Source organism: Arabidopsis lyrata (assembly GCF_000004255.2).
Source record: "Arabidopsis lyrata subsp. lyrata unplaced genomic scaffold ARALYscaffold_6, whole genome shotgun sequence".
Classification (NCBI taxonomy): domain Eukaryota; kingdom Viridiplantae; phylum Streptophyta; class Magnoliopsida; order Brassicales; family Brassicaceae; genus Arabidopsis; species Arabidopsis lyrata.
In genome coordinates, this window is record NW_003302550.1 from 7250404 (window position 1) to 7263555 (window position 13152).

At 36.0% G+C, this 13152-nt stretch overlaps 3 protein-coding genes across 4 annotated transcripts; 2 read left to right on the plus strand and 1 right to left on the minus strand.

Moving 5' to 3' along the window:
* The first annotated feature begins 3470 nt into the window (after positions 1-3470).
* LOC9307842 (uncharacterized metal-dependent hydrolase YabD) lies at positions 3471-5562 on the plus strand. 2 transcript variants are annotated; one of them, XM_002871727.2, is made up of 9 exons: positions 3486-3713; positions 3799-3872; positions 3950-4031; positions 4122-4172; positions 4264-4364; positions 4507-4660; positions 4735-4953; positions 5039-5156; positions 5250-5562. In XM_002871727.2, the coding sequence occupies exons 1-9, from the start codon at positions 3591-3593 to the stop codon at positions 5303-5305; spliced, it is 978 nt and encodes a 325-aa protein (XP_002871773.1). In that variant the 5' UTR covers positions 3486-3590; the 3' UTR covers positions 5306-5562. The 2 variants fall into 2 exon arrangements, with proteins under 2 accessions (XP_020877288.1, XP_002871773.1); XM_021021629.1 differs by lacking the exons at positions 5039-5156; positions 5250-5562 and having other exon boundaries at positions 3471-3713; positions 4775-4839.
* Positions 5325-7852, plus strand: LOC9307843 (BTB/POZ domain-containing protein At5g17580). The gene is made up of 4 exons (XM_021021628.1): positions 5325-5410; positions 5764-5902; positions 5996-6068; positions 6152-7852. Exons 2-4 carry the CDS (start codon positions 5862-5864, stop codon positions 7721-7723), a joined length of 1686 nt encoding a protein of 561 aa, XP_020877287.1. The 5' UTR covers positions 5325-5410; positions 5764-5861; the 3' UTR covers positions 7724-7852.
* Positions 7853-7900: 48 nt separating this feature from the next.
* Positions 7901-11040, minus strand: LOC9307844. Its single transcript, XM_021021630.1, has one exon. The coding sequence runs from the start codon at positions 8695-8697 to the stop codon at positions 8095-8097; it is 603 nt and encodes a 200-aa protein (XP_020877289.1). The 5' UTR covers positions 8698-11040; the 3' UTR covers positions 7901-8094.
* Positions 11041-13152: the final 2112 nt, after the last annotated feature.

Sequence of the window (13152 nt, forward strand, 5' to 3'; positions counted from 1 at the left end):
GCGGATTCTCGTCAACAAAACTTTATTCTCTTTTATCTATCATTTCAAAAAAAAAATTATACTCATAAATATAAAATGTAGTCATAAAAAAATGTATCCATGAAGAAATGAAGCAAGAAACTGAAAATTTTATTTGCAATGAAGGTTGTAAGATTTATGATAACAAGAATAATAATATGATTGTTGCTTTTATATACATGTACAGTGAATATTGAGCTACTATGTTTGATTTGGGAACCGTATTAGCCATCAACTAGACAAAGATCATTATATCAGTATTAGCAACACTTGATAATCAATGGTTACAACCAGTCCATCTGCTCAAAGTCCCACATCGATCGGTAAACACATGGACAAACAGTTTTTTTTTTTTTTTGGTAATCAGGACACAGTTTTTTTGTTATCGGTTATTATACCATCATTAGACTAGTTGAACGTCGTAATGTTGTTTTGTAAAAAAAAAAAAAAACACTAATATATTGTTACAACTTGGAACATAAGTTCATTTAACTCCAACAATTACAAGTAGACAAACATAAGTTTTATAGAAACTATACACACAACCCATCACATGTTTTTTCACATTATGACTGGTATTTTACAAAACATAGTTGTTATAGATACTACCACAACCCATCACATGTTTTTCACATAATGATTGGTATTTTACAAGGTCTTGAAGTGAGGGGAAAATGAAAGAATGAACAGTGTGCAAAAACAAACTATGTTCATTCCTTCATTTCACTATGAACATATACATATATTTATGTATATTCGTGTAGAAAATCACTACATGAATATCCTTAAACAGCTTTGTTTCACCTAGGTATTAGTTCTGGCGGCAATGGCGGCGATAATGTCCGGGCGGTTTTTCATAGGAAAGTTGAGCTATCCTTGGCAAGTTATGTCTTCTTGATGGACCTGAAGGTGGAACTAGATATACTCTATGACCCGGCGGGTGGGATTTCTTGCCGGTAGTTGCATTATGATGATGATGATGTTGATGATGATGACAGTTGAGGAACCGGAGTGTTGCTCCGGCGGTTATCGCCGAAAGAAGGACAAGAAGAAAAAGCAACGTTAGAAATAGTTGAGAGAGAGACATTATACTAGGTAGAGAGAAAGCTTGTGAAAAATATATCTCTCTTGTTGCACACTGGAGTAGTGTATATAAATGATTACGATATTTTTTGTGAATTTTATTAATTTATTTTGTTTTGTAACGCTTATAACTTTAGGAAGAGTTTTTGATGTGGTTTTTGGGGTTACAGGTGTTTGTGTAACTAAAAAAGCAACTCTAGTTAATGAAAGTGACTTAAGTTACATTGCTTTTTCATTCTCGAATCGAACCTTTTTTGACTTCTTATTCATAATTGCAATATAAATATTATTATAATCATTGCAAGGAATCCCGGTTTTTAGTTCAAGTTTCTAGATTTTGAATTTTCCGTTTTCAATTTTTTTTTTATCTAATTATAATTAAATATACATATGAATCGAATTATGTATATTTAATTATAATTATAATTAGATTTATCAATGTCGTACGGAAAAGTTAAATACGGTTTAGCTCTCTGTATGCGGTAAGAGCATACATAATGGCACATGTGTGAGTGTGGGTGTGAATAATTTTTTATTATTATAATTAAAAAGAGAGAAAAGAGAGAGAGAAAAGAGAGAGAGATAGAGAGAGTGCAATATTTCTCTTTATTTTAATACTCACATCCAAGTGTAAACTTACACCCAACATACAACTTCTACGCAACTTTTCTATTTTTTCTCTTTTTTATATTACTCACACCTAACCAAAGATTGTACCATTGTGTATGGTCTAAGATTATAAAACTAATACAGTACAAAATTAGAAAACTAGATTATAAAATGTAAGAGCATCTGAGACAAATCTTATTTCAAACTCTAATTTAAAGTAGAATCCTTTTTAACTTTAACTCCAAAATAGAATATTATTTTGTTAATTTATGGCAGAGTTATTTTTCCGTATGGTTTCAATCGCAAATAGTCAATATAAGTCAAATTATGAACAATTTTATTCCAAGTATCTTTATTATGGACTTGATCTTCTTTATTTGTAAAATAGTTCTTTAAATTTGAGATGTTTTTTTATGTAGAATTAAACAATAGTTATTGGTTATCTCATAATTTAAACAATAGTTTTTTGGAGCAAAAAATAAAGAATGAGCAATACGTTGGAGAAGAAAATCCAGTTTAGAGTAATTGGTTGGAAACGCTCTAAAAAACTAAATCTTTAAACCCATATAAATTTAGTCATAACCCTTTTTTTTTAAGTAAAAAAGTCAGAGTTAGTCTATTTTTAATTTAGATTTCTTATAAACTAATTCGTTCTCTGCATTTTTATTGTAAAACTCATATTTTATTTAAAAATATCTTACCTTTATTAGGCTCAGAATGATTAACGTTTTGAAAAAGTTATTGGTCCGAAGTTTTATAGATCCGAAGATTCAGATATAAAACTTCAATTAATTAGATTTGTCGTATCTGAAGTACTTTGTCGGTGATGCGATTTTTGTCCTTTATCGGCGATGCGATAACATTGGAAAATAGTTTAAGTCAGCGACTGAAATCAAATACTATTAAGCTTTATATATTGTGTATCTTCTCTTCAAACGTTTTTAAGTCCACAAATTAGGGATCATTTAGAATCTCCTTCCATAATCATCTGTCTAAAACCTCGGATCCATAATGTATGTAATAGTAATACGTGTGGGAAGTTGAATCGTTCTCATTGATGGTTTGTCTAACTTTGAAATTGATGTCTTTACAAAAGTGCTTGAATGGTCTCGAGTGATCTATCTCGATCCAATCATCTCTTTTGGACCACACCCCAAAGGAGCCGATATCCACTTGCCCCCTGACATGCTAGCTGATGTATTCGCACGAGCATCCTGGTGTTGGTTTTTTTACCATAGTTGCTTTATCCGTTTTATCATATACTCCCTTCGTCCCACAAAGATAGATTTTTTAGAAATTTCACATTCTTTAAGAAATAATGTATAATAACAATTTTAACCTTTTAACTTTTTAACACATTTAAAGAGTATATTATTTATTGTTGTTTAATAAGGGTAAAATAAGTAAACTATTTTAAATTTGACATTAGAAACACAAAACTTCTATCTTTGTGGGACAAATTTTTTTTCTAAAAAATTCATCTTTGTGGGACGGAGGGAGTATTCAATTACTTTTTTTGTTAACTCTATCAGACGATTCTAAAATCTGATAATTAAATATCATATCTTTTCTCGAAAACTCACTTTTGTTTTTATGGATCCACTTTTTTTGCTATGATTTGATTCATATCAATTAATTTAAATTGGACACTGCCTGAAAATTAAATATATATACCCTTTTTAAGCAAAATTTCAATTTTCTTATTGGTAACAAACTAACATTAGTAATGTAGGGTCTATTACGTACATATAAAAGTTTTCTGGGTATTTACTTGAAATATATAAAGTTCCGGGGTGATTATAATTTATACTAAATTGTTCAGCAGAGAAATGGAAGAAGAAGAACTCAGAGAAGATACATAACGAAGCGGTTGGGAGAAGATGAAACTGTTCGACGCGCACTGTCACCTTCAAGACCCGAGGATTATCACCAAAGCTCCTCAGCTAATCTCCTCCGCCGTTGCTTCCGGCGTCTCTGCCTTCGCCGTCAATGGAGTCTCCGAGGTTTTGATTTCGTCAGATTGATAGCTTTCAAAATTTACGAATTTGGCAAGGTTTTTAATTGAATCTGTGGTTTGGTTTGGTCTAGAAAGATTGGAATTTGGTCAAAGAGATGGGAGCTAAATACCCTTCTGTTGTTCCTTGCTTTGGGATCCATCCATGGTAGGGGATTATATAACTTTACAAATTACTGGTAAAGTTTCAAATTTTAAGATCTGTTGTTCATGTTTTGAGTTTAGGTATGTAGCAGAGAGGAGTCCTCAATGGTTTGAGACATTGAAGAGTTTCTTTGAGACCACTCCTACTGCTGCTGTTGGAGAAGTCTATCTCTTGGCTCTTTTAATCACATTGTTTTCATTGAAACCCTCCATGATATGTGTTGGTTAAAACTACTTTGTTTTTTTTGAACAGATTGGTTTGGATAAAGGGTCTAAGGGAAGGGAGATTGATTTCTCAGACCAGGTTTCAGATTTAAAAAACAGACCTTGTGCTTTAAATTGTTTATGTTCCCAATGATGGGTTTTGATGCTAAAGACAGCATTTTTAATTTCAGGTTACAGTGTTTCGTCAACAGCTCGAACTTGCAAAGGAATTGAATAGACCTGCGTCAGTTCATTGTGTCCGTGCATTCGGGGATCTACTCGAGATATTAAAGTATGATTTTTTGCTTCTTGTCGTGTGTACAGAAGCAAAAGTGAAATTTGTTGGCTTTATATTCTCAAATGTTGCTAAAATTATGTTATTGTCTCTTTATAGTGTGTTCTTATGTAGTATGATGTGATATTGTAATATGCAGATCTGTGGGGCCCTTTCCTTCTGGTGTCATGCTTCACTCGTATCTAGGTTCTGCTGAGATAGTTCCTGAATTTGCTAAGCTCGGTGCATATTTCTCCTTCTCCGGTTTCCTTATGTCCATGAGTGAGAAAAAAGCCAAGAAGATGTTGAAAGCAGTAAGATTTCCAATTTTTTCTATACCATATTACAGCTTTAGGTGGAATGGAACCTTGATTTCAGTTCTTGGTAGGTTCCATCTGATAGGATCTTATTGGAAACTGATTCACCAGATGCACTACCAAAGGCAGAGTCAGGTTCTCTCTACTTTGTAGACGGAGATCCTTCTCTACCCGAAGAAGGAAATTCAGCTCAGGATCTTGATTCTGCCTCAAATGATAAGTCTAATGTGTCTAGTGACTCGACGAAGTTGCCAAAGGAAACACTTAATCATCCGGCTAATATTCATATGGTATGTTGTTGCTTTGCGGCTGCTTAACCGATCTTCTTTTTCATAAAACCATGGAAATTATGACCCTAATCAATCACGGTTACAGGTACTCGGGTATGTAGCGCGGTTGTTGGACATGAAGAATGAAGAACTCGCAGAACTAAGCTACCAGAATGCTGTTCGGTTATTCTCTTACGAAGGTTCGAAGATGCTTCTTGAGAGAGGTAAATGATTTCTTGTAGTTTGTCTCTTCACATCTCTTTTTTGGTCCTGAAACAAGCTTTTTAATAAAACATAGAATGGATTTGTGTCTTTAGGTACTGGTGATGTCTCTGGTCACAATCAAAACCATTCAACAACACATGTATCATGAGTTCTTAAGACATCGTAGTGTTTCTCATCACTCTGTTACGAGGCTTTAAATTTGGACTCATTGTACCAGTGTGTTATAGACAGTCACACTTTTCTTTTTACAAAGGTTATTAATTTTTTTTTATTTTGTGTGATTTTGAAGAAGACAAAGCCTATTTATGATGGCTTTGTGTGACAAATAAATATCAGATAATGATGTGATTAGAGTCTTTTACGTACAGTTAGTTCCTTATTAAGAAATAGTTAAAATTGTTCCAAGTTTGTTTAGACTGTAATATAAGCGAACTAATACTTTTTCCCCGGAGAATCCTGCTATATCTCAACTTAATCCTATATCTCTGGAAGAGTCATTCTTTTCTTGATAAGCCTTTTTTTTTTTCAATTTGAAGTTACCGATTTGATTTTGTTTCTGAAATTTTGTTTTGTTGCATTTGGTTCTGTTTTCTTCCATTGTTGCAGAACACATGAAACTGAGTACTCTGTTTCTTGGAGCCTAAGATACAGACCAACTCAGAAATCTACTATCCTTCAGGCTAATCCAAAACTGCTACAAAAAAATGTCAGATTTAGATAAGAAGAAGAACAACAATGAGAACCGGTAAGATTTCTTAATCTCTTTTATTTCAGATTATTTATCCTCATTCCGATTTAATCCATAATCTCTCTCTAATTGTATATTCATTGCTTGAAGAAATTCAATATCAGTATCATATGTATCAGATCTTCATATAAACGTAAAGGGTGTTCCATTTCATCTTTGCAAAGTAAGTTTCATTTGATTCCCCAGATATTCATCGAAAAGGATCGAGACTTTTGTTTCTTAATTTCTCCGAGTTTGTTTTTGCAGGAAATGTTAGCAAAGAGATCGTCGAAAGTGAGCTCATTACTCGAGCGAAACGAGATCGATGAGCTGCGTTTGATCCTACGAGATTTAGAAGTCGATCCAGAAACCTTTGAGCTCGTTGAAAGATTTTGTAATGGCTGTGAATTCAAGTTTACGTCTGATACCATCGTCTCTGTTCTCTGCATCGCGTATTACTTAGGGATGAATGAAGAACAAAGCTCTAATAACTTGTTGGGAAAGGCATCTGAGTTCTTAGAGCAACGAGTTTTACCGAGCTGGAGTGAGACTGTAAATGCTCTTCGTTCAGGGGACAAGAGTTTCGACAAGCTAACTGATGTTGGACTCGTTGATCTCTTCTTCGATTCCCTTATCGAAAAAGCTTCCTATGATCCAAGACTCCTTGGTGAACTGATCAAGAACAGAGTGGAAACCGATGATTATAGACCTAACCCTAGGAGACGATTGTTTGTTATAGATTGGAAATCGGAAGATCTGATCACAATTCCGCTTCGGTTATATGAACCTTTGATGATCCGAGCAATTAAATCCCGCAGCATTCCCGTGGAATACATCGTTTTATCTGTCTGTAAATACGCGAAGAAATGGGTTTTCGATGCAGAAGAAAGCCTTTCAGGGCAAAAGAGAGAAGCAATTGAAGCGGTTGAGCGGCTTTTGCCACATCAGAGGGGGCTAATCTCTTGTGAACTCTTATTCGAATCGTTAAAACATTCGATCTGGTTAGAAGCCAACTCCGAATGTCGAAATGGATTCATGATCAGAATCTGCAAGCAACTCGACATGGCTAAGTCAACAGATCTCAAGATTCTATCCCGAGGATACGGAGAAAAAGCTGAGGGTTACGAAAATATCGAACTCGTTAAAACCGTTGTAAAGAGCTTTTACACTTACTACGCCAATGAAGACTCTGAAAATGTTTCACATTTCGTGAAAGTAGCAAAACTGTCGGAAGAATTTCTATTCTTGGCTGCGAGTGAGGCTTCTCTGAAGCTCGAGGCGTTTGTGGAGTTAGCAGAGATGACAGTGGCAATTTCGCAAGGTATTTTGAGCTACTCAGATGGGATTTACAGAGGCATTGATGAATTCTTGGAGAGCCACGGATACTTAACTGAATCAGAGAAGATGGAAGTTTGTAAAGTTCTTGAATGTAGTAAACTCTCTCAAGAAGGATGCGAGCGAGCCGCGAGAAACCAGAAGCTTCCTGTTAGAATCGTTCTTCAAGTTTTGTTTGTTTCTCAGCTTCAGATACGTGATACAGTGGCTAAAGAGATTAAGGGTATGGAAGAGAAAGTAGATGAAGAAGAAGAAGAGATTGGGGTTTCGAGCGATGAAGATGAGATGGAGAAGATGAGTAATAAGCTGTTAGGACTTGAGATTGAGAATGATGAATGTGTTGTTCATCGTTGGAAGAAGACGAAGAAGAAGAAGATAAGTGTGTGGGGACAAGTGAAGAGGAAGTTTGGTTGCTTGACTTCTTCTTCTTATTCAGTTGATGCTTGCACCTGTGATGTCAAGAAGAAGAAGAAGAAGAAGATTCATCATCATCACTACAAATAACTAGAATAAAACCACTCTGTCTCTGTTTTTTGTTTACTACATTGGGTCCATGGTTCTGTTCTTGTTCATGCTCTGTTTCTGACATTGGAGAAAACTTTTATCAGGTTCTGTTTTTTTGGGTGTGTGTGATTACTGATTGTCTTATAATTAATCAAAATTCATAAGCAAAATTAAAGCTACAACAAAACAAATTCTTCTATGGGTCTTTTACATGGTAATTAGTTCTTAAAGAACAACATTCCTTGTCTCACACGTCAACGAGAGAAGTAGCTTTTTCACAGCCACTCTCTCTGTTCAATCATGTTTGCACAACCTGAAAAAAACGATCAGGTCTTGATCCGCGCGATAAACATCTATCATCCAGTCGCAGATCATTTGTTTCCAATCGATAATCTCAATGGAGTCCTATCGCAGTCCTCATCGACACTACTATCATCATCATCGCTTCTTGAATTCGATGTACCATTTTCTTGATTTTCTTCTTCTTCCATTCGCATATGATCCTGAATCAGATTATTAGAACTACTCTCGTTGTGATCTTCCTCTTCTCCTTCTCTGCCTCTTTCTTCATCCCCAAGAACCACCACATTCCCGAATTGCACATGCTTCTCACCTTCCCTCGGTGAATTCCTCGGCGCCGGATCCGAAGTTGCCGTGACGTTTTCCGGAACCTTGTTATTGACGTTCTTCTCCGGATCGCCTTTCTCAGGATCGAAACTGGTAACGCTCTTGCTAACAAAGATGCTGCTCTTGCTAACAAAGATGATGCAAGGTTTGAGGACGCAGGAGTAAACGTAAGCCAAGAACCAAAAGAGCCAAGGGACACCAACGAAGACCATACCCGCTTGTAGAAACAGAGGGTTCGGATCAGAACGGACCAGGTAAAGTCCTAAAAGGACTCCTCCTATGAGGATACATGAAAGGAAGAGAAAAGTGACAATGTATATTCTTGGATCACCTTTTCTCTGATCCATTCGATTTCCGACCACTGATTTTCTAACACAATGAACTTCAGAGAATGTGCCTTTGAATCAGAATTTGCTTTCTCTTTTTCTTTTCTTTTCTTTTCTTTTCTTTCTTTTTTCTCGGGAAATTTGTGAGAAGGAAAAGTTTGGTGTAACAGAAAACTGAAAAAAGACCGCTAAACGCGGGCTCGGTTTTAATATTTATTTTATTTTCTTGTTTTTTTTTTCCCCTTTTGGTCGATAAATTACTGCGAAGAGTTTTATTAGTGAGTCGTTGTGAAGTTGTTTGAGATTTTTTACGCTCTACGAGTGAAAATAGGAAATGTAACACTTTTATGGTGAGATACTAACAAATTTATTCAAAATTGGAATTTTTAGTATGATATTGGCGGTTTGATTAATCTCATCAGTCATTTTGTGTTTTTCATGTAGAACAACTTTTAGTGGTGGCAATTTATCATCAGACCGCGTAAAAAAATATAAAATAAGACTATATATATGGTACATATATCCCTTATCGTGCTATCAACGAAGATGCGACGAACGTTCACGATGTCTAATACATGAGCTCCACTTTTTTAAAAAAATATTATTAGTTTTGTGTGTGTGTGTGTGTTACACAGATATTTGGTAACAGACAATTGAAAAACAAAATCAATGACTTAATGGACAAACAGTTCTCACAATGTAAAATTAACGTAAAGTCTTCAGAAAAATGGCTTTAAGTGAATTTATCTTCTACTAAAGATTAATGCAAGATCAGTTACACTTAAGGTGAAAATTTTGTTTTAGAACGTAACCAAATTCAAAATAAAAACCGGAACTTCCCTAAACCTCATGTATGGCGATGGGGCATACGTCTCCGGGCCTAGTATCAAATTTCTGCCTCAAGTCAAGTTTGGAACATATATAGATATTGTTAGAGACCTTGTTTTGTTATAAAATGGTTGTTGTAACTCCGGAATGTAACGAATGTGAACTTGGAAAATGATTGAATCGCGCACGTGAGCACTTTCCTTTAAGAGTATTTCGACCCTTCACAAGCCTTGGGTTACACGAAATCCCTTGTAGGATAAGACAATCAAAGTTCTCTCTTGTTCTAGGCTAAGATACAAGAGAAACAAATATAGATTTGTGTTTTGTTTATGTGTTTATCACCAAAGATTCTTTCAATCTTTGATCTTGTAAAACTCTCGTGCTCTATCCTTCTTTTTCTCTATTGACACAAGAGAAACATAGTTTTATAGTGATCAACGGTGTTCACATACGTTTGCAACCGTACGTTTAATATAATAACCGTTTGTACAAAAAGGTGCGATGGTTGGTAAATAACCGTCGTACGTACACTAACTGTCGATGTACGTACACTTAAATATCCAACATTCGTGAATAACCGACGATGTACGTACACTTAAATATCACGTACACTTAAATATCCAACATTCCTCCCCCATTTAAGTGTAATCTTTGATTCACAAAATTAACAACACGTAAACCAAACTCATGCATAAATGTAAATATCGTAACGATTGAATTTACATCTTAGTGATATTACACATTCCAAATGCTCGAGAATCAGGATGTCCTACGGATTGAATCCTTCAACTCATTTTGAGCACATGAAGATAATACACACACGAATTAACTCACTACTCTAAGTGTTTATCCTTGACACTATTATAAGCCATGTGTCCTTATCCATTCATGAGCGTATACAAAGCCAAGTCCGAGCTTCTTGAAGCGGCTACACTTCACACCCATATAGCTAGATCTTTTAATCTTGCACCTGCAAAATGCAATTTTTCAAAAGATCTATTAAGAAGAAAACTTCAACCTAACCTTTTCTTGCAGATCTAAGCACTTACTTTGGGATGATATAAACTAGTGCTTCAATCTCTAAGTGTGGGCTTTCCGCATTGAATTCAGCCTCTAACGTTGAATTAGAGGGGAACTGGGTATCCCACCATTAGAGATTTCAAATGGACTTTAATCCCATCCCTTTAGCCGACTTGATCACCAAGTCTCTAGCTAGTCCTTTTGTCAAGTGATCCGCTAGATTTTGCTCTGACCGAATAAATCCTATAGTAATCACCCCATGAGTGATCAGCTCACGTATCCCGCTATGTCTCAAGCCTAGGTGTCGCGACTTACCGTTATACACTTGGCTATAAGCTTTAGCAAAGTAGCTTTACTATCGCAATGGATAGAAATGGGTGACACCGGTTTCGGCCACAATGGAATCTCGGAGACTAGATGTCTTAACCATTCCGCCTCTCTCCCTGCAGCTGCTAACGCTACAAATTCCGATTCCATAGTAGAATTTGTAATACAAGTTTGTTTCTTTGATGCCCATGAAATAGCACCTCCCCCAAGTAGAAACATCCAACCACTTGTAGAAGAATGATTTTCCTCGTTGGTGTTCCAACTTGCATCCGAATATCCTTCTAAGACCGAAGGAAATCCAAAATATGACAAACCATAATTTATGGTTCCTTTCAAGTACTTGAGCACCCGCCTTACAGCTTGCCAATGATGAGTACTAGGATTACTAGTGTATCTACTCAACTTTCCTACCGCATAAGCTATATCCGGTCTAGTGTTAGTCATGACATACATTAAGCAACCAATTACTCGTGAGTACTCGAGTTGTGATACCGCTAGTCCCGTATTAGGCATAAGCTTCACGCTCGCATCCATGGGAGTGCTCACGGGAGAACAATTTTCATAATTGAACTTTTTAAGCACCTTCTCAATGTAATGTGATTGAGTTAAAGATATTCCTTTGTTCTCACGCTTGATTCGAATTCCAAGAATCACCTCCGCCTCCCCCATGTCTTTCATGGCAAAATTTGATGATAAGAACTCCTTTGTAAGTTCTACTTGTCTAAGGTTGGTACCAAAGATCAACATATCATCAACATATAAACAAATGATCACTCCATTACCGGAATCATCAAATTTGCTATACAAACACTTGTCCGACTGATTTAATTTAAACCCATTTGACAAGACAACCTCGTCAAACCTTTGATGCCACTGTTTAGGTGCTTGCTTTAGACCATATAATGACTTTACCAACTTACACACCTTATGTTCATTACCAGGCATAACAAACCCTTCAGGTTGTTACATATACACCTCTTCTTCCAAGACGCCATTTAAGAATGCCGTCTTGACATCCATTTGGTGGATCACAAGGTTATGAATTGATGCCAAACCAATTAATAACCTTATAGAGGAGATCCTAACAACCGGAGCATATGTATCGAAATAATCAATGCCTTCCTTTTGTCTAAAACCTTGAACAACCAACCGAGCCTTAAATTTGTCTATCGTTCCATCGACTTTCATCTTCTTCTTGAAGATCCATTTGAATCCTAAAGGCTTGCAACCGGGTGGAAGATCTGTTAAGAACCACGTATTACTTCCCATGATGGAATCCATTTCATCATTTACGGCTTCTTTCCAAAAAATAACGTCATTAGACGTCATAGCCTCACTAAAAGTTCTAGGTTCATCATCAATATGATAACAATATGATTATTGGAAACCAATCTCATCTCTTGACCCTTCAACTAAGTAAAGTTGAAAATAGGGACCGAAAGATTTTTCGATTCTCCCTCGTTTACTCTTACGGAGCGTAGGTGACTCGTTAGGAGGAACGAACATGTCGTCTCCTTCCTTTGTTCCACTTGAACTAGGAACTAAATCCTTTGGTCTAGGTATCGACGAGAAACGATTCTCATCAAATATTGCATCTCTTGACTCAATTACGGTGTGAACCGCTATAGAATCATTAGGTTCTATGACATAAAACCTATATGCCTTGGAATGCAAGGCATAACCTATAAAGATGCAATCAATACCTCTTTCTCCCAAAATCTTAATCTTTGGTTGGGGTAATCTAACGATCGCCCTACAGCCCCAAACTCGAAGATAGTTCAAGTTTGGTTTCTTTTTGTACCAAAGTTCATATGGGGTAACCTTGTTCCTTTTGTTGGGAACTCTATTTAATAAATAACAAGCCGTTACCATGGCTTCACCCCAAAATCCGTCACTTAATCCCGAGTAAGATAACATGGAATTAACCATTTCTTTTAGAACTCTATTTTTCCTCTCGGATACACCATTTTGTTGTGGCGTATACGGAGCCGTAGTCTCATGTATTATGCCCATGGATTGAAAATACATAGGATCATAATACTCTCCACCTCTATCGGTGCGCAACTTCTTAACCAAGTCACTATGTTGTAATTCAACCTCGGTTTTATAAACCTTGAATTTTTCCAAGGCCTCATGTTTAGCATGCAATAAATACACATAACAAAACCTAGAATAATCATCAATGAACGTGATGAAATATTTCTTGTTTCCTAAAGATGGTGTAGCATGTAAGTCACATAAATCACTTTGAATAAGTTCAAGCACCTTTGAATTTCTTTCAATGCTTTTAAAAGGTGGTCT

What these genes read in the sequence shown, in the direction of transcription:
- LOC9307842 (XM_002871727.2), top strand. Translation starts at nt 3,591, where the DNA reads ATGAAACTGTTCGACGCGCACTGTCACCTTCAAGACCCGAGGATTATC. An exon ending in GATCTACTCGAGATATTAAA is followed by an intron (nt 4,365 to 4,506) that starts GTATGATTTTTT and finishes TGTAATATGCAG; the next exon opens with ATCTGTGGGGCCCTTTCCTT. An exon ending in CCAAGAAGATGTTGAAAGCA is followed by an intron (nt 4,661 to 4,734) that starts GTAAGATTTCCA and finishes AGTTCTTGGTAG; the next exon opens with GTTCCATCTGATAGGATCTT.
- LOC9307843 (XM_021021628.1), top strand. Translation starts at nt 5,862, where the DNA reads ATGTCAGATTTAGATAAGAAGAAGAACAACAATGAGAACCG. An exon ending in AAGAACAACAATGAGAACCG is followed by an intron (nt 5,903 to 5,995) that starts GTAAGATTTCTT and finishes CATTGCTTGAAG; the next exon opens with AAATTCAATATCAGTATCAT. An exon ending in TTCCATTTCATCTTTGCAAA is followed by an intron (nt 6,069 to 6,151) that starts GTAAGTTTCATT and finishes TTGTTTTTGCAG; the next exon opens with GAAATGTTAGCAAAGAGATC.
- LOC9307844 (XM_021021630.1), bottom strand. Translation starts at nt 8,697, where the DNA reads ATGGATCAGAGAAAAGGTGATCCAAGAATATACATTGTCACTTTTCTC.